At 40.0% G+C, this 21,785-nt stretch overlaps 1 protein-coding gene across 4 annotated transcripts in view; it reads right to left on the reverse strand.

The window, feature by feature from the left end:
• TMTC4 (transmembrane O-mannosyltransferase targeting cadherins 4) overlaps positions 1-21,785 on the reverse strand; it is a 71,371-nt gene that overhangs the window by 37,138 nt on the left and 12,448 nt on the right. For 2 of the 4 annotated variants that reach the window (XM_080377682.1, XM_080377681.1), the window contains exons 2-5: positions 19,360-19,575; positions 14,322-14,437; positions 12,042-12,258; positions 8,070-8,157 (exon numbers count right to left, since the gene is read on the reverse strand). In XM_080377682.1, coding sequence (XP_080233808.1) covers positions 8,070-8,157; positions 12,042-12,258; positions 14,322-14,437; positions 19,360-19,575 — 637 coding nt within the window. Of the gene's footprint in view, positions 1-8,069; positions 8,158-12,041; positions 12,259-14,321; positions 14,438-19,359; positions 19,576-21,234; positions 21,666-21,785 lie in introns of those variants that run through there. The other 2 variants (XM_080377684.1, XM_080377683.1) reach the window with 2 other exon arrangements.

Here is a 21,785-nt window from a genome sequence, read left to right on the forward strand (position 1 = left end):
AGGGCTCAGCCAGCTGACAGCTTGGAGCAATTTCAGAAGTCACCATCTTCAGGTGAAAACCAGTAATTGATTCTGTGGAAGCACCTACTCCTTTGAAAGTTGAAGCAAAGTTATGTTGAGCTCCTGCAGGAAGATTTAAATTTTAACTGAAACAGGTCAGAAATGCTCATACATTCCACTCATGTGCCTTGTCTGTGGGGATGGTACCTTCCAACTAAACTACTGCAAAACTCATCTAACCAAGCTCTAAGATTTCCCTGCTTGTGAATTGCTATGCAAAGTGGGAAGAATTACCTAGTCTTAAAAGATCACATAAGAATCCACTGTCAGAATTAACTTAAGCCTGACATCTCCTTGTGTGTCTCCAAATGTACATACTACTGTAGCTCAAGCTAGTGTTTCACTTAATAATGGAACCACAAAAGCAAGTGCCATTCCTTAACATATCCAAGTATCTCAAACTCATTACATATAGTACATATAGGCTACAGTGAAGGTATCATCTATCCCAGAATTATACCATCCCAGACAAGCAAAAAGGTAGCACTAGTTCTAAAAAAAAAAAATATAAAAAAATTGTTAGTTTCTCCACATACAACTATTCCCTCCCAATATGTTCAAATATGAACAGTAGGGCACACAGCTGAAAAAACAGGGCCCATATGATTAATAATAGTAAATACCTCTTGACCAATTGCAAAATAGCTAACAAATTCCCCGTATCTTAACAATGATCTCTTTCACACAGGGGACATTTTCAATTTGTACAAAAACCTCCATAATACAAGCCTCCAATATTCCCAAAACTACATCACTACAGTCTACTTCACATGCTTTATCAAATTAGTGATGAACTAGTAGATGATTAACAGGCAACTACACAGAACAGAACAAAACAGAAACAACCAGAACAAAGTAATTTTTAGAAGTCATAGCATATGAGCAAACAGTTGATCCCCTATTTAATAGCCAGGTCAATATTATTCACACAAAACAAATCTTGAACTCCTCGTTTTGTATCACTGTGAGATCACCAATGCAGATGGCAAATACATGCAACTGGATCACTGTCAAAGTTGAAGACAAAGGAAGGCAAAATGAATACTACAGCAGTTTTAAATTGCCTTATGAATTCCCAGAGAAGCTGCATTAAAATTCAACAAAGTTAATAACCCACGATTCCCTTCAGAACATACCTAAAGAGTTGTCAGCTCTTGCTGTCTCCAAAGCCTATGCAGTGGATTTGTCCCCACAGCTGTGTTTTAAAACAGCAGGACAGAATGAGAACAACAGATTAGTTCCTTGCAAATATAAATGTTATCCTATCAAAAATGGTAACATCAAAACCTGTCTATTGGGGAAAAGAACTGGAACTGCAGAACTTCAGTAAGACACAATTATAGCCCACATAGTGTGTTAAGTGCTTATACTTTAAAAAAAAAATAAAATTAATGCTACAGATTCTGGCTAAAAGAAACTGTCTACCCAAAACCACAAATAAACCACGTCAGGCAAACAACCTGCAGTATTATCTTGAGCTTTAAAAAAACCCCATTATTTTCCTTTGTGGTTTGTTGGGTTTTTTTTTTTTCTCCATTCTGACACTGATAATTTTCTGTTCTGATTGTTTTCAGTATTACATATACTTTTCTGGCAGTACCTCCAAATACTCCTCAGACATTTTATGAGTCCTTATTCCCAAGCAAAAAGATTTCTTACATTCATTCACTTAGACACCAGCTGAAGACAAGCACTAAGCAGTCTCTCTTCTGTGACTTTTGACTCCTTTAGAGAAGGCCAAAAATGACAGTTCAATAACTATATCTATGCTAGTGAAACACAAACAGATTTCTGGAACTCGGCTGTGCACAAATTTCACTTTGCATTGCAAGAATAGTCAGGTTCTTTAAGAAAGACTTGGATAATCTATCTACCCTGATAGTAGCACTAGGATGCTGCTGGTAACAAAACAGTATATGTTACTGAAGACACAACTATATCGGTCGCATCAACTCAGTCTTTTCAATGTTCATTGTACCCTGATGCTCACTCAAAGTTCATCAGTAAAAGCAAAAAAGCACCAAACACGTTTTGGTAATTAAATTCAAAAGACAATACAAATGCAGCCCACAAATCCCGAGGCCTTACAGTTGTACTCTCTTTTAAGTACTCCAAAAGAGTCATGCTACCATGCATCTATTAATAACAATTTTTTAAAAAATCCACCTATGACAGCTCTCCTGATGCTTGTAAAAAGTCAGTGACTTAAGCGCTATATACACGTGACAGCCAAATCCAGAAACAAGGATACATGCTGTTGACCTAGGGTTTAGGGTCATGCTTGCCTTAGACATAAAAAAAATGTAGCAGGACAAAAGGAAATGGGATGTTAATGCAGACTAGTAGATCCTACTTTTCTGTAGGATTATCGTAAAGCAGCTATATTTGATTAGAAACATAAGCTTGATGCAATGGAATGCACAGAGGGGTTTTTTTTTGTTTTCTTCTCTTTCTAACAAAGACTATTCCACAAAGACAAATTAACATCTTGGTCTGACCCAGAAAGGGTATTTTGTCTTTGCTGCTTAGGAGACATAGTTTAAGTCTGTTCTTTAAACTATATATGCATATTTTTTAAACACTTATTCTTTACCTATATAGAGAGTGAGATCAGCTTAGATTTGGGACTACATTTTTGCTGTCTGACTCCCTTAATCTGTGCAGAATCAAACTCAGCTACACTCAGATAAAAAGGTCTTTATTCCTTATTTATCTTATTATTTGTGAATGGCTAGAAGAACTGTTCACAAGGGAAGGAAATTCATACCATCAAAATGGAGGCACCCAAGGGTAAAACTTCGTATTTACTTTAATACAACAAACCCACTGAAAAGTCATGCTCTACTATGACCACTTCCCCATATTGGTTACCTTTTCCTAAAGCCTTTCACACAAATACAGAACAGCCCACACTAGAAGGGGCCTCCAAAGATCATCTGGTCCAACATTTTGTGGGAAAGGGCATCTAGATGAAATTACCTAGCACCCTGTCCAATTGCATCTTGAAAACCTCCAGTGATGAGGACTCTGCCATGTCTCTGGAAAGGTTGTTCCAGTGATTGATTGTTCTCTATGTAAACAAATTATTATATCAAGCTGAAATCTCTCCCAGTGCAACTTGTACCCATTGCCCCTTGCCTTCTCCATGTGGCTCCTTGTGAAGAGAGAGCCTCCATTCTCTTTGTAGCTGCCCTTTCCAATAGACACTACCCTTTCCTATACAGACACTAATGTTCAAACAGCTGCAGCTTGGGCCAACCTTCCCTCCCCAAGGAAAAAATTACAGCAAGGCAGAAAGTGTTTGTGGTGGTTGGAGGGGTTCAGCTAGAGATGTGGAGAACAGGACAGCTATTTGCGGGAACCATGACAGGCTGGAGAAATGGGTTGACAGAAGCCTCTTGAAAATCAAAGCACCATGCAACAGTCCAGGCTGGGGATTGCCTAGGTAGCAGCTCTGCAGGAAAGGATCTGGAGTTCCCAGCTGATAAGTTGAAGGTGAGTCCGTAGTGTGCCTGTGCAGCAATGAAGAAGGTGAAATGCACGCTGGGCTGTAATAGCTACAGCATAACCAGCGGGTCAGTGAAAGTGGTTGTTCTTATGAGGCTACATCAACTGTACTGTGTTCAGTGTGGTGTCCAACACAAGAAACACACCAACAACCCGGAAGTCCAGTAAAGAACCACTGAGATGGTTAGGAGGCTGAAGAGCACAACATAGGAAAAGAGGCGGAGGCAAACTGGTCACGTGTAACTACCCTACCACCCTTGATTTTTGCAGCTCACCTGGCTAAGGTCCGAAGCAATCTTATTTATGAATTTAGCTCTGTTTTAAGCTGTTGGACTAGAGATGACCTCCAGGTCTTTCCTTCCAACCTAATTAGCTCTATGATAAAAGGCAGCTAGATTGCTCCACTTTAGCAGTTACCTGCACTTCTGCCCAATTGAAGTGACAATGGAAATGAACCTTAAGTTATAAGCCTAGTCTTCCTAAGCTTCTACACAAATGAGAGCTTTCGGTACCTCTACAAGATGACTGCAAGTGCCTAAGATAAGCTATTCCTCTCACTGGCCATCAAAAGGAGTCTCTCTTTTGAGTGACTACACAGAAGGAGCAGAGATAAAAGGCTTTTAACTTGCGTGACCAAGGCAGATGCTTAAGGTGACAAAGTAGGGAAAATTCCTGAAGGTTCAGCCAGTAAAGCCTGAGAATACCACAACATAATGGACACAATGTGAAATAGCTGGCTTATGAGGCTGGGGATCACATTTGTAGGGATACTGGTGGTGGAGACAATCTGGGATTCACCCCAGAGTACTGAAGGAGCTAGCAGATGTCATGACAGGAACCCTCTCAATCATCTACCATAGGTCTTAGGAGTCTGGGGAGGAATGTTATTCCAGTCTACAAAAAGGGCATGAGAGAATACCCAGGGAACTACAGACCTGTTAGTCTAACCTCAGTTCCTGGAAAAATTATTGAGAAGATTATTCTGAGTACTGTTGAAAGGCATTTAAAGAATAACGCAGTCATCAGCCACAGTCAACATGGGTTCACAAGGGGAAGTCCTATTTAACTGATTTGATATCCTTCTACAACGTCTCCCACGTAGTGGATGAAGGGAAGGTGATGGATGTAGTTTTTCTGGATTTTAGTAAGGCTTTTGGTATTTTCCCCTCATAGCATCCTTCTGGACAAGTTGTCCAGCTGTGGGATAAGCATGTTCACAGTGCACTGGATGAAGTCTGGCTCTGAAGGGCAGAGCTTCAAAGGGTTGTACTGAATGGGGCTACATCTGGCTGGCACCCAGCCACCAGCAGTGTTGCTCAGGGTTCAATTCTAGGGACAGTTCTGTTCAATATATTTATCAGCAATCTGAAAGCAGAAGTTGAATGCACCATTAGCAAGTGTGCTGATGATACCAAACTGGGAGGTGCTATTGACTCTCTTGAGGGACAGGAGGCCTTGCAGAGGGATCTAGATAGATTGGAGCATTGGACTATGATTTGTGGGATGGAATTTAACAAGTCAAAATGCTGGATTCTGCACCTAGGATGGAGTAATGCTGGGCACAAATATAAACTGGGAAAGGAGTGGCTGGAGATCAGCCCTGCAGAAAGGGACCTGGGGGTGCTGGTCGGCAGCAGGGTCAGTATGGGTCAGCAGTCTGCCCTGGCAGCCAAGAGGGCAAACTGCAACCTGGTGTGCATCAAACACAGCATAACCAGCCGGTCAAAAGACACGATTATCTGGCTGTATTCAGCACTGGCACAGCCTCACCTGAAGTACTGTGCACCACAGCTCTGGGCCCTGCAATTTAAGATAGATCTTAAGGTCCCTCACTGCATCCAGAGGAGGGCAACAAAGCTGGTGAAAGGGCTAGAAGGAATGTCTTGTGAGAAGCAGCTAAGGACCTCATAGGCTTATCTAGTTTGAAGAAAAGCAGGCTCAAGGAGAACCTCATTGCTCTCTAGAGAGAACTTCCTGAGGAGGGGAAGTAGAGAGGGAGGTGCTGATCTCTTCTCCATGATATCCACTGATTGGACAGTGTGGGAATAGTTCAGAGCTGCATCAGAGGAGGTTCAGGCTGAACATCAGGGGAAGAGTTTCTTTACTGTGAGGGTGGTCAAACATTTGAACAAGCTTCCTAGAGAGGTAGTTGATGCCCCAAGCCTGTCTGTGTTTAAGAGGCATTTGGACAATGCCCTTAATAACACGCTTTAACTTCTGATCAGCCCCAGGTTGGTCAGGCAGTTGGACTTGATTGTTGTACATCCCTTCCAACTGTAAGTCTATTCTATTCTTTCTATTTAAAAATGAATGATTTTCACAGCAAGGCACATCCAAGATGAGCAGTGAATCTCACCCAGGCATTTCAACATCAGTTTTCAGACTAGAACCATTCCGATCTGAAACGTCTAGGTTTTTGGCACATTGCTCATCAGCCTGCAGCAAATCATGTAAGGTTCACAGGAAAGAAATACTCTGAAGCTTGGGCTCCTCCCTTCAGGCTCCATGCAAGATCTGCTAAAGAACTTAGTGCTCCCCACAGTGCTGGAAATTACTTTTCATTCTCTTGCTTAGGACATGCCAGATAGGATGTGCAAGAATTGTCACCAAGCTACCCAAAATGAGGAAACTGTTGGGAGAGATACAGGTATGTAACTTGGATACAAAATCCTGAGTACAAATAAAGTCTAAGTTTCTTTAAGAAGTCACTGAGGGAAAAGCAGGCAGTGAAGATGACACTAAACACTGAAAACTGATCTGAAAGACAAAAGGCACAGCTGTGCATGTAGACTGTAGTTTTCCTGGGCAAATCTGGTTAAGACACATAGCTCTGATCCTATTACGATGTAACGTCCAATAAAAAATACTAAGTGCTGCTCAGTATCTTGTCTTCACAACACTTTCTTCTGTATCAATGACAAGAATTTCAGTACAAGAATACTATTAAAATGACACTGACTTCTAAAAGCTATCAAACTGACACGAGCAATCAGAATATCCCTAACCAGGGCAGATGTCACTTTCTTAATCATCCCTGATACGTCCTCCATAACAAAATAACTACACAGTCCTCCATAAAGGTCTCCAATGGTCATCCTATCAAGAATTTGGCTCTTGAGTTCTTCAAGCAAAGATTATTACCCCTGCCATATAGGTTTACCTGTACCAACAAACTGGAAAGTACATAGCCAATATTTTGAATTGTCTGATTTGCTCTAGCACTAACAGAAGAAACATCAAAGCACAACTGTACCCAGTAAAATAGGTGAGAAAAGAATAAATGAGCAAGCAAAACCCCAAGGCCAATTTTCTTCAAGAAATTATTAATCCAGTTGAAACAAATGAAAACTACTCAAAGGGGAGAAAAAAAAAATCAGAAGTGAACAGGAATCACAATAAATACCATTTGAAGTGGTGAAGTTCACTTATGGTATAAACTTATGGTATCAGCTGTAGAAATACACAAAATAGTTGTAAACAATCTAAACTCAATTAGCAGGAGCTATTCACACCATCTTAGAGTTCACTGTGGACTAATTTACCCCCATCAGCCTACACTAAATTCTATGATAGTCATGGGACTATGTTGTTAAACTGGAGCACCTAAAGCCAGCTCAGGTACCTCTGTAATACACTGCCAATTCTGCTTAAACACTACAGGCCACGTCTATTGAACTGACATTATACAAGCTTTTCAAAATACAGCTCCTCATGGGCTCACCAAACGATTCCTGAATTTCCTGTGATGGGGCACATTCAGGTACCAGACTGCATGTCCTGTATAATTCTTCATAATCATGAATTCATGTATTCTTGTGTGTTTACTGAACAGAGCCCCTAGATAATTTCTCCACAGCTGTATTTGAACTGCCAACCTGCATTCTGATCAAATAATACAACAGATCTGAAAGTTCACTTGAAAAAATATCTAGAAGAGAATTGTTCCTGTTAAATACAGCTGTCTTAAAAAAACCTCTAGGAGTAACACTATATTTAGCACGTATATGCCAGCACTTGCATATTGCAGGAACTTAGAGGGCTTACTTATATGAATAATTCTTAAATATTCATTAAAAATACAAGTAATGTTCCTAAAGTTTTTTCCCATTTAAGCCACCCCAACATAATGGCATAAAGTGTACTAAAATATTTAGGAACATATAGGTTTGATTCCTTTCTGAAACACTTACTAAAATACCTCCTTATGCTTCTAAACAATAAAACATTTAACAATTAAGCCTATTACAAAACAGACTTTACTTAAAATAAATTCTTAGTGTTTAACGGGAATTAGGGACAGCAACCCTTCCAGCTATTCTAACAATAAATAAAAGCAGGTCTGGTGTGGTTGAGTTGTTTTTTTTTTAAATATTTTACGAGGGTATAAGCATTAATAAATTCAAACCACATCAAGCTGACATTTATAGTTTTGCTGTACTTCACTGAAATATATGAACGCAGAAAATACAATATAAAATCAAAGGTGCAAACAGAATGCTTACTTTCTCTAAATGCTTTACAGTAGCCAAGGAATGACAACAAAAAGAACAGGGCACACAGTAGGTCTGCTCTGCCAACAATCCCAGCAACCTTAAAAAAAAAGAAAAGTTTCAGATTACTAGATTTTATTAATAAGAAACCTGAGATAAAGGTACACACACATATACAAAGTGAAATGTAGAAAAGAATATCACTGTATCAGTTTTTTTGTTGGGTTTTTTTTTTTCCACCTGGTTTACTGCATTAGGTATACTGAGTTTTCTAAGCCACATCCTAATTTTGGTTGGGTACTGCTTAGTATTAGCTAATAAATTATATGGCTTTAATTTATTAAAAACTGAGTAAGTAATGAAGAAGGACCTCACTGAATAAAATGTAGACTAGGCCCAATTCCATCTGGTTTTTGGATCAGGTTGCCTTTCAGTAGAACTTTCAGCAAACATCCTGAACACCAACAAAACCAGCAGATCTGCTGAAATGCAAAATCATAACTGTTCACTTTCAGAAGACAAGCTAGCCTTTAAATTGCAGTCTGAATGCTCAGGACAAATAGCTTCCAGCCTGCAGAATCAGGAAGAAAAAAATAAAATCCCTCCTCTGGCAGTTTTTTGTGCTATACTAATGGACTGCATTCAAACTACCTCCAAACTCATCTTGTAACAGAAGCTGCACTAACGCAAAAGAAAATGATAAACACGTTCTGGGACTTCTGTATTCCAATCTAAGCCAACCTATTTAAATCAAGAGCATTCTCAAGCCCTTAAACTGTATTTACAATAACTTGCTGAAACACGGCATGATGTATTTTTGGATCTTAATTCCCCAATTACATAAGCATCAGGGCACACCATGATTTTTTTGTGGGAATCATGACACAGGGTGTTGGCGGAGGACTGTACAGGCCCTGATGTTGGGCATATGTTCTAGTGAGGTCCCAGAGAGCAAGGATCATGGAAAGACCCCTTACTTTTCAGTTCAGCTCTACTTCCCGGAATACTGGGTTCCATGTTTCCAGGAGAAGGTGTACAGAGAGACCTTTCCAAAGAAGGACAGAACAGCTACCGGGGGTGGTGTGGGTGGGGGTGGTGGCTAATCCACTTTTTGAGGTGATGTTTCAGGAACAAAAGCAGAAACTTTGGTTCTTGTAGAGCATGCCAATAGTCCCATTTTGTGAGTAGAATGGAAAGAGGAAAGTAAAAAGATACATTGTATCTTCATTTTGTTTAAAGGCACCTGCTAATGCTCTCTTAGGAAAAGGGCATTTTTTTTCTGTCAGTCTGACATGACAGAACAACTATTTCTACATAATGTCATAGAGAAAAAGACAAGCATGACAGTAGGACTGAATCCACTGGAAATGTCTCTCCCACTTTGCCCTCAGCTTCACTTGAGCACCATAAAAGCAGAAACTGTTGGACTCCTAAATTCAGTTCAGAAAAGACTTCTTGATTTATCCAAAGCCATGCATTAACTTCCCTGCTTCTTCTTCTATCATATTGAAGAATTATGAGAATTAACTCAATCGCTCTGGAGTGCTCTGAAAGGTGGAAATAATGAAGCGTCATTCTGTTTCAGGAACTGCTCTCAGCTAATGAGATAAAAATAAAGGTGAAATGACACAATTTTGAAAATAAATGCCAACTTGTTACAACAAAGAGATTAAGGGGCTAACAACACACATACGGCTTCAGATGACTCCAACAATACAATGCCATCTTAAATGCAAAATCAGGCCTATAGTCTCTGGTTATGAGGTAAACAAAAAAAGTTTTAAATTAGTATAACGTATATTTTAATGTCCATGTTTCATTTAGTATTTCATCACTCAAATGTTACGAAGAATAAGCATTTTTTAGACAGAACGAACTATACCACAAAAGTGTTTACTTGTAGGGAAAAAAATTATAATGACAGATCTTTTTTTTTTTTTTTACATTGGTACTGAAAGCATTAAACTTTTCAAGGGCTGTTGTACACGACAGTTTGTTTTGCGCTGTATATACCAAAATCCAAAGCAGCAACAGACAGACTCTTCACAATTTTATGTCAAAACATGTCATCTCATTTCAAAACCAGGATATCATGATACTTAAAACTCACAGATTTAAAATCACGAAGAATGCTTTTTGAGGAGATGCTGCATGACACACACTTATGCTAGAACCATAGTAGTATCCTGACTGCTTCAGTGCAGCAACATTTCTGATTCACTGCGTAAATGATTAGAGGCCTTTGTTCCCTCCTGGATCTTAGAAGAGACATGGTAAATAGGCATGCTACTTTTTTTCTCTTCTTCCAATGTTTCCCCAAAGCAAAGTCTTCAAACCTTGCATATGCAAGCAAACCCCATCACTTGTAATTTATTTTAGGGGACCACGGTCTTGTTAACATTTACCTGCTGATTTAAATATATTTTTAGAGTCAAATGCAATGAAGAATAAAATTATGGATATTGATAAAGGAATCAGTAGTAGGTCTATTGCAAAGATAAGGCTCAAGTTAGATTTCTCTTTAAATGGCAGAACATCAAAAGCACTGAAGACTTGTTTTACTTCACTTTGGTGTCTAGAATTGGTTTTGGGAGAAAAAATACAAGGGGCCCTCCTGACATCAGCACAACACATTCTCACAAAGAAATTATTCTGCAGGTGAGCAAATATCAGAGAATGATCGGCAGGATGTTTTAGCCACACTGCCAAAAAGGTGCCAAATTACCAATACATAACTTTGCACCATGTCTAGGTTTCCAATACATACAAGGTCCCCAGCCAGCTGAGAGGCAAGTATTTTCATAACTTCTTCCCCATCAATGATGTACAAAGCAAAAGAAAAAAGCCAAAACCACAGCATATTGTGAATAAATGAAAAAATCAGTGCCACATATAGAAAGAGGTGCACTGAAGATTCAATGTTCACTAATAGCACAAAGTTTGAAGTTCAAGTTAGTACTTTTTCAGGAGCTTGGTCCTTTCAAACTAAAAAAAAAAAACACCAACCAACCAAAAAAAAATTCCTGCATTCTGATTATTTAATTTATTCATTATTACAAGATCAAGCAATCAGGGACCATATCCAGCAAGCCCACTGGTATAAGGCCATAAGATTTTCTTAGCTATGAGTACAAAAGAGGTTTTTGAGAAAACCATCTCTTCTTCACTAGAATTTCCACACAAAGACTTTGATCTTTAGTCAAGTATTGTAATTGGTTGCTATGCATGTGCCATGTTTCTGTTCTGCATCTTTACAGCTTCAACTTCCAGCCAGTGTTATGCTTTTGTCTGCACTATTAAAGGGGCTACTATTATCAAATTTGTGTTCCCCGTGTACATAATTACAGACTGTGATAAAAAAATCCTTTAATCTTCTCCTTCATATTAAAAATATAAACCCACGGAGTTTGATCTCTCATGACACAGGATGATTTCCAGTCCTTTAATCATTTTCATGGCTCTTCTGAGCTCCCTCCATTTTTCCCAGCATCCTCCTTGCAGCATGAATTCAAAACTTGATGCAGTATTCTAATACAGTCACACAGAGTTCACATAACGCCCTTAACTCCAATTTTCTATCTCTCTTTCTCTCTTTTTTTTTTAATCAAAGCAAGTGGAAATGAACAGTGGTTATGCATTTGTATTCAGTTTATCTTCCATTCTCCTTGGCTGCACATGAGCTAATGTTTCTAGTAATGAATTCTTAATCCAGTAATTAGGAAAACTCTGTAGTTTAGGGCTATCCTTCTTTAGTTATTGTACTTAAATGATTTAATTTATCTTCCCTAATAAGGTCCAGCCCTGTGGAATTACAAGCTTTTGGATGTACTAACCATAATATTTGATTGTTCTCATGTGCCAAGAGAAGCGTTAATAATATATAAAAGCAATGTGTAGAGTATAACACTATGTCAGAATTAATTAGTCAAGATGGTCAAGAACCTCTAAGATATAAATCGTTGGAGCTAATTATTTAGTACTTACACATTCGGTGTGCACTGGATGTACAGCAAACAGCAAAGCAGCTAGCAGAGATGTCTTTGGAGCCAGGTTTAGCCTTCTTCCTTTATTACTGAATTGCAGTCCACCCAATAATATTGAAAACACATCAACCATCAACACTGAGATAGTGCAATGCAGTATTATATTGATGACATGGAAACCAACTGGGTAGAAGCCTCCAGCAAAAAGGTAATTAATTCTATATAGAAATAAAAACATTAACCACTGATGTAATTCCTAGTGTTAGAGACACGCAAACAGAAAACCTAAATAACCCCACAGCAAGATCATACCAGAAACACACAGACAAAAAAGGGGCTGAAAAATACCAGCAACCCCAGCACACGTGGTAATTACCACTTAGCCACCACAGTCAGCTAGAAACAATGTCCTGATCTTTACTTAAAGGAATTCAGATGTGGTACCATATTTGGCATAATATCTATCCTCTCCAAAGACATATGTTGACACTATTATGTTAATCATACCTATGGTTACTTAAACTGGCTTTTCAGCAGCAACATAAATTCAGTGTTGCAATGCAGGAGTGTCTTGTGAATAAACAACCCAGCCTGCTGGGGGGATACCCTTGGGCTTAAGAGAAACTATGTCCAAAAACAACCTGATGAAATTGTTTTGTTTAAATCCACACAGTAAGGAAATTAATATGCACCGAGAGCATGATTTCCACTGACAAAACATCCTAGCATTTGGACTGATGGTGTGGAAACCATCTGGGTACAATCAGTATCAACCCAGAAAGTAGTCAGTTAGCACATCTTAGTAACTAATTTGTGAGACTGGTTAGAGAGAGGCTGCATGCAAGTTGTAGAACCAGGAGGACATATAAGTCAGAACTCAGTCTAAAACCCTATTCATGACAGGAACACCACAGTAAAATGGAGAGGGATAAGAAAAGGGAGAAACATCTTGTTATTATATGTATACTTTTATCAGTAGGTGAGACAGACAGAAACTTTATTTAGATAGGGGGTTTTATATAGTTCATTTGGTCAGTCTGCATTTGGCTTAAGTGAAATCTATCACAAAACCCCAGCCTCTCATAAATATGGTAGACATAAAAGTTGGAGATTAGGGAAATTAAGAAAACCGGTTTCTTACTTGTGAAAATAGTATTTTATGGACCATCTCCACATGCTCATCTATATTTTCACATATAGTAAGACTGTATCCCGGTTTGCTCTTTACACTAACCAGGATGTTAACTTACTAGAGATGGAATATAAAACAGAGACCTTGAAAAGAAAGAAAAGCATGTGCTATGTAATGCACTGGAAGTTTTAATAGGTTTAAGACTCTTATACCTTCTGTTCAGTTGCATATTTTCCCTGATGAAAATGTGAAGAACACCCAACAGACTGAAACCCACGGTGCCAAGTACTTAAAACACTGACACTGCACTCAAGAGTCAGTGGCTTTGCTTGAATATGAGGACTAAGAGGGGAGTACTTCCACAATCACTTAGTCCCCAGCTTAGACCAGACACAACTGTAGAACCACTGCCAGGCCCCCCCCCCCATCTACAACACTGAGTTGCATGAGGAAAATAAGCTTAAGACTGAGTCAAAGATTGTCTGCATCAATGTGCCAGATTTCTACATGGTGTACTGCTTGCTCAAATCTTTGTGCAAAAAACACAAGCTAAGCAACTACAGAATTCTCATAAACTTTTAGTTATATGAGGAAACCAGCAAGTTTATATATACAGGCAGACATCTCATTAGGATTCTCAGACACAAACTCTTACTTGCAAGTTAGAATATCAGGGGAAAGAGGTGGGAAGACTATTCAGTGACCTAGCGGCAAAAGGCCACAGTAGCTTGATGCTATTTATAAAAAAAATAATATTTGACAGGTCACCAGGAAAGCAGAGAACAGAAACTACAGTACCAGTATAAGTAGCAGCATGGCTAAGTGAAAGGAACATACACCTCCTAGTCCTTTGGTGATGTGATCTACATACTGAACCATACTGCTCCTAGTACCAAGGTATATATAAAAGCATAAGATGAACTGATATACAGATTATCAAAATAATGTATACGTTGGGAAAGAAACAGTTTGAAAATTAAAACTCAATTTGAGATTAAGGTAGTGAACAGGAAAACGATATTAATGAAAGGTATCCAACTACCTACAGATACTTTGTCTCTCCCCTTTTCTGTTGCCTCCTCCCTATAATCAATTGAGCCAATATATGTTAAAAAAACATCAGACCTCAAGCAAAAAGACAAGTCTCACCTGAAAGTTAGGACAGTTAGTGGTCGATATGACTTATGACTGGTATTGCTGCTGAGTTTGCTACCCCAAAAGTCATGATGCCACAGGTCACCAAGTGGGGTTTCTGCCCTGAGGTCCTGAAAGGAAACATCATAAATTACCAGATTCTTAACATTTCTGTTTTGTTGAAAGCAGTTAAAACACAAACAAGTTCAACTAATACAAGCTCATGCTAACATGGACATAGCAGGTGTTTTTGTTGGCTCATTACCAACATTTGACAAGATACACAAGTTTGCAGTGAAGGTCACATCTTAGCTGCCTGTCACCATAAAGGCCAAGATGCTTGGATTCTGTAACTAGGCATAACTACATGAAATTTAGTAGAGCTACGTGTATTCATATCAGTTGATAATCTGGTCAATAGCTGAGGTATGAAACACATCATAAAATCCTTCAGCTCATACTTTTGTTAAAAGCCTTTGATTTTAGGTCTAGGTTATCTCGCAAAGGAGGGCAACTACAAAGTGCCATAAATAGCTATTTTTCTACCAGTGTCAGTAGCACAATTACTAATGAAAGCAAGGAGACTGAAGATAGAAAACAACAGACAGCTCATTTTGAAACCTTACTTTGCACAGGATGCTATTCAAATACATTTTTTAAAAAAATTCTTCATACATGAAACCAAGAACCAAAATCTCCATATACTGCTCTAAAAGATTAACAGCAGAAAACAGAAAAGGAATGAATTATTTTAATTTGGGGTGGAGTAGGGGATTTGAAAAAAACCCACCAAAACACTGCAAAGCAAGAGTCTATTCTTTCCTTCTATCTTAAAGCCATGCTGATAATGAAAAAATCCAAATAGCCTAGACTATTGAATGGAAAACATTCACTTTGGAGAAGAAAAAAGGATCTTGGCAGCATCTACTTTAGTCTTCTGTGAGGACAAGCTGGGAAGCCCATACTGACAGATTCATCTTCTACCTGCGCCTCCTCTCCCTGTTTCCCTGGGGCAATTAAACACCAATTTATGATATAACAAATGTGCAGGTTAAATACACTTAAGACAAAACCTCAGAACAAAATTGTACTAGCAAATGCACAGCTTTCATGCAAGTGCTGGTATTACACTTGCAAACAACCACAAATTACTCTACCCCCACCCTCTCCCCTGAAATTGTTCAAGAGACCAGCAAACCAAAGCAGATTAACAAGCCAATACAAACACAAGTAAGCAGACAAACCAAGTTGCTAAACCCATGAAAGGGCTTACTAAGCTTGTTGTCCTAAGTCTTATTGCTTTTACATCTCCATCTACCTACAAGATTCCCACATTACAATACCCTTGGTTCACTAACTCCAGTTCCTCTCAAATGCTGCTACCATCTCACTTGCTTCTACCACCTCCTGTGGTCTCCAGTGCCTTCCATCTCATCCTTAGCTAGCATTTTTGGCCTGCCAACAAGACAAGAGAAAACACATACCACCGCTAGTCCCAAGGTACAGCCAAATGTCTGGGTCATACTGACTGACTGCTGCTAAACTGAATTTAAAGTAACTCAATTTTTCTTGCTTCTCTCTTCACACATTCTGACTTTCATCCATCCGAAAATCCAGGAGGAGATTTATTTCTATCACTTGATCAAATTTTTCCTGTATTAAACAACCAGTTAAAAAAACCCCAAACACCAACAAAAGGGGAAGTAGGCTACAACCCCTAGCATACTGTCAAATGAAGTGAATCATTCTCTAATAGGTTACTAATCAATACGAAGAAAAGACAACAGAGCTAACACTGTAGTCTTTGAAAAGTCCTCTACTGCAGCTGTCAATTAAGGCTTTCTCAGGGAAAATCTTAAAAACCAAGACTCACAGGGGATCCTATTTGGGCTTAAGAATTATCAAGGTGCAAAATTTATTTACTTGCTCACAGACGTTTCTACTGCTAAGCGGTATTTCTTTCTTCTGCCAGGACTGCAATTGTGGCCTGAGGCACCTAAATTCCTGTTCCATTCCTCACTGGTATGCACAAACCCTAGAAGTCATAATTTGACTCTCAGAGCAGGAACGCACTCAACCAGCTGCCCACTAAATCAATATAGCCTGCTTTTCCAGGGGCAAGTTGGGACTGGGCTGTACACCAACATCTACTGAAGTCTTTGTACTCTGCAGGGGACAGCTGTTAGTGGGCATTGTGGCCCTCAGACTGTTTTTCCAACCAACAGCACTGCTCCTTATGTACATTTGCCAAAGAAAGGGACTATGAAAGACAGAGGTTTTTTTAGTATTAAAATCTTAAAAGTATGTCTCCTATGTTACAGATGGTCTTCAATAACTTGAGATGGGAAATATATTTGAGATGTGCAAGGCTAGATTCCCTTTCCGCTAGAATCAGTCTTCTTTTGTCTTCCACAGGAAGAATGCAGGAAAAGCTGAATACATGGAATTACTTAGTGATTAGATTACACTTCCACATGACCTAAAAATCTCCAGTCACGTATTTTGCTCCTGTATCCAAGTTCTGTGAGAAAAAGTTTCTTATATTAATTTTCCCACTCAGTGGACTTACCCTAAAATAGGAATGGTTTTCTCTAATAGACACAACTGTCTAAAAGTTATGTATGATTTTCTCTTTAAGAACTAAAAGTAGATATCAAAGAATCTCTAAATATTTGATTAGCAGCAGCTTAAAGACAGCAGACTTCAATACTTGAAGAAAGGTCAGTTTTTCTATATAAAAGCTTATGGAACGGACACACTGTGTCTGAAGCTCCTTCTAATCCAACTGTTTGTCTTGCCAAGCTAGTAAATAAAAAGTCACTGTTGTGCACCAGTTAAAATGATAGGAAAGCATCTGGAAAACAGTCTTAGAAGCCAGTAAAATCTAACAGCAGAATGGTCCATGATACGGTAGGCATGGGGTCAACTAACAATATAACTTTCACTAAAATAAAATAAAGATTGGGGTGGTAGTGGAAGCTAGTAAATTAACAAAAATGTTACTGTGCGGTACTCAAGAAAAAACTGGTATAGTAATGCTCAGTAAATCTACAAAATTACTTTACCTGCTGTCTCTCCTATGGAATAGGAATAAAATATGCTGTACTTTGTTTAACAAACTGTGCCTTTGCTAGATGCTCTCCCTCCCCATTAAACTGGTAAACTCACTGTCTCTGCATTTTTCTTGTGGATTTTGCATTTCCAAATATTCATAACACATGTTAAAATGATACTGTCACAAAAATCTAAATTAATTTACAGGGAATAATAAGAGGATTTTGATGTGAAAAATAGAACAAGCATCAGTTTTTCAAACATACAGACTAGGTATGAATTAATCAGTTTAAGCAGTTGGTTGAACTTCTCAGCATTGCCAACAGCTATAATCCTCGTGCAGGTTGTTGTGTTGCATAGATAAATTGAAACATTTTGAAAGTAAAGACTGGAAGAAATGGAGAAAGATTACAAGTGTGGAAACTGCACGTGAACAAAACAACGTGCCTTGTTTAAACATCAGTCTTTGTTCACTCTTTCAGGAAATGAAAATATTATAACTGTGCCGCAAATAAAACTTTGCAGAATGAAACATTGCCAGAAGCTGTGTAATCTGAAATATAATGCTTCTTAAAACTAAAACAAAAGGCACTGCAGGTTCTTCATTTGCCTACAGTATCCTCTTAGAAGCGTTGAGATTTATTTCCAGTTTGCCAGATGTATTTCCCCCCCATATATTTATAACTTAAGGTATGATAACTTACACAAGCATAATACAAATTTGTCTAAGGAAACAATAATTCTGTAGGATTCTAAAAGGCACAATGCAATAACTTGCCTCTAGAGTCTTGTGCAAAGCAAAAAAACGTGTGAATTGTGTCCTAGTGGTGCGAATCTCCAGATTACCCTCCTTGTAACCCCATGGCTTCAGGAAACAGAATCAACAGATGATAGTGATTCTTTTTACCCCATGCTTCTCTTTCCAAACATTTAGAAGTACCTTCCAGAACAGTGTAAGAGCTGTAACACCAAGACCCACCCACCTCACTAACTGCTACATGTGATTCGATCAAGTGTCTCAGCAATTGAAGACACTCAACTCTTCAAAATCAAAGGAATCTCAGCTAGAGGTTTAAGTCACATCTTAATATCTAAACATTTCAAGGATTTTTCATTGCACATGTGCCCAGATTTATAATAGAGCACACAAACACTCTGCCTCTATTTAAAAAAACAGTTGTCACAGGAACTTTAAGTGGTGAAGGAGCATTGGAAAAAGAAGCTTTCCTTGCTCCTCTAACAATTCTATTCTATAAACCACAACTGGAGACCGCCTGCACCCTACAATCACTTAGTGATGCATTAGGTATCTTGCAACCAAAGTTTATTCATTAGGCTTATTCATCTGTCACCCTGAGAAGATAATGAAAAAATCTCCTATTAACATCAATGGGTATTAGAAAAGTCTACTGCATACTCTCACTGACTTCGAAATGAGCATAACATTAGATCTATAGCCAGTCTTGATGTACAGGTACCCTGTGAATAAGCATTACTAAATATCATATCCACATGTGCAGCAAACCTAGATAATGCTTTCTTAGACAAAGTCCATTTGGTATGGCAAAAAGAGCTCCCTTCCCCTTGTCCAGACATCAACACTTGTTAAGCAAAGCATCTCACTTGCAAAAGAATGAAAGTGGACACATTCTATGGGGAAAAACAAAAAAGGCTGTTTAATTTGTTCACTGTTTAGTTTGTGTATTAGAACTGATGTTATTGAAATAGCTTTAGGAATAAGATTCTGTTAATCATACTTATGCTTCTAGCTATTTAATAGAGCACTGCCACACAGCTTGTTTGTCAACCTTAAATAAAGCTTACTTTTAAAAAACCCAACAAAACAAAACTGAAAAATGAAGTTCAAAAAAAGGCATATTAGAAGGAAGCTCTTTACTAGGATGAATATTTTGGGCCTACTTAGATCAACTGTTATCATTACTTCTTTTCCTATGACCATTTATGTCAAAAGGTACGGGGGAAAAGAAGAGAGACAAACCTTATTGTTGATGATGGCTTCAGAATCATCAAAGACAAAATCTCCATCATAGCTGTTAGCAAAACAGAGGAAGGAAATTAAAGCCACAACCATTTTAGCCCAGTATGATGGAAGAAGGAACCATGATACGTCATGGTCCAGATTAGATTCTGTTTGTGCCATTCTGTGAAATGCTTGTTCCAAGTTGAGACCTTCAGCATTATGTTGGTTGCAAATCTGAAAGAAATACATACAAATGGACAGTTATAGTTGCATTTCACTAAAAAAGAATTTTAAAACAGAGAGTTGGGTTGGGAGTGGAGAATGAAGTTTCATGCAACCTAACGTTTTTTCTCTCAGTGCATTTTGTAATTACTGGAAGATATCTAAACATAATTTTGTATTTCAAATGTGGCAGAAAGGCACAGTTTCTCACAGTTGGAACACAGAGATAAAGCCAAGAAATTCTTAGATTCTGACTTAAAGCTTTGGCACAAGTAAATTCTAAAACCTTGAGCAAATCACTGTTTTTCTGTTTCTTACTGTTCTTTCAGAGTATAAAAAACAGGGCATAATGGGGACTTTATGAAGTTCTTAAGAGAATGATAAGCACCATAATTTCCTTCCGAGTGTGAAAACCAAACATCATCAATTGCAAAAAGAGCTCAACTCTCTTCTACTAACCAAATTAAAGGACCTAGTCTTACACGTAGCCCATACAGGGAATTCTTACGAATATCACAGGTAGATGCATACAGATAGCAGTTAATGGACTAGGCCCTAAATCTCAGCAATTCAAACAATGAGACAACAATGAGACGCATGCTATTAAAAACAAAGTAGCATTCACTAGATCACACTGCACAGTGTGTACAGTATAGGCTAAATTCCACCGCTGCATTCAAGGGCTTATGAGGTAGTTGAGGTAGATGAAAAAGACCACGCAACTCAACAGCACTGAGCGATACATCAGTGTGGAGGCAGGAAGGCTGGAGATTTACCCATGAGCCACCTCTGCTGGGAAGGGTCTCTTCTGATGCTCCAAAGCCAGCCCTCCGCCTGGACAGCTACCCTGCCCCTGCTTCTCCGGCGCTCCGACAGTATTGTGACTGGTCTTATTATCAAGTGCTTATTATAAGTGGTGGTGGTGGGGGGGAAGGTCACTGTAAAAAGCAGGGCTGAATACAAAGTTTTTACCTGTAAACCCCAGGAATGTTATAGGCACATACAGTAGCCCTGCTTCACACGTTCTTCTTACTGTCTTTTTTAAAATCAACTGTTGCACCCCTGAGAACATTGCATTTAACGTCTTCATACCATCTAAGAAAAATCTCCAGTCATTTGGCTTCTCGAACAGACTCAACCATTAGAGCTGCTAAGGCAACTGCTTTGTAGCTTTTGCCTGCAATGCTAAACCCCAGTCTTGGGGCAGTCCCAGCCTCTGCACACACATGCACACGGGCAGGCCGTACCCCTGCCACACCAGTGCCCCTTCTCGCTTTGGGGACTATAGAGCAGCGCCCCCAAATTCGGGTAAAGTCACTAATACGGACCCACGCAAACCGAGAGAGAACGGAGCTCCTCAGCAGAGCAAAGCAGAGCAGCCACTCTAAGAGCAAAACCTTTTCTCCAAGTAATTCACCCTTGTGCTCTTAGTTTGTCGAAAACAAAGACTAAAAGCAAGGCTATTAACCAGAGCGAAACGTATTGCATCGCTCGTAGCAGCGCAGATACAGCACCAATGCCCACTACCGAAATAAAACATTTAATCTACTCAAAATTCATTTTGCCCTGAAAGTTTCTCCCATTACGCTTGCTCTATTTATCTGCTGCACATCTGCTGCCAGCGCGCTCCCTGCGGTGCCGAAGCGGCGGCCGGCCCGGGGGCTCCCTTACCGGGACGACTCCTTCACCGAGGCGGTCTGAGCCCCCGCGGGGGACCGCGACCCCCCGCCCAAGAGCTCCCCCGCTGCCGGCCGGCTCACACGCGGCTGCCCAGCGGCGGCAGGAGGGCGGGCGGGGAGACAGGGCGGGCGCCTCCGCCACGGCGGCCAGCCCCGCCGCCCTCCCCGGGAAAAGGCGAGCCCCAGCCGCCGGCCGGGCGGACAGCTCCCCGGCACCGACCCACCGCGGCGGGGCGGGGGCCCGGCTCCGGCGCCGCTTGTCCCGCCGGAGAGAGCCGACGCGGCGAGAAGGCTCGCACCGAGGGTCACCGCGGCCGTGCGCCGAGCCCCGCAAACTTGAGGGCGTCCCGGGCGCCCGGCGAGCAGTCCCGGGGAAGGAGCCCGCCCGGGAAGGCGGCGGGCGGGCAGGTAGGGCAAGGCTGGAGGGCGGGCGGGCGGGCGAGCCGCGCCGGGAGCTCCGCGGCAGCCCTGCCCCACTCGCCGCTCCCCTTTTGTCCTAGCGGCGGCCCCGCCGCGGAGCTGTCCCGCCCCGGCCCTCAGCCC

The sequence above is a fragment of the Falco punctatus genome (genome assembly GCF_963210335.1).
Source record: "Falco punctatus genome assembly, chromosome: 2".
NCBI lineage: Eukaryota > Metazoa > Chordata > Aves > Falconiformes > Falconidae > Falco > Falco punctatus.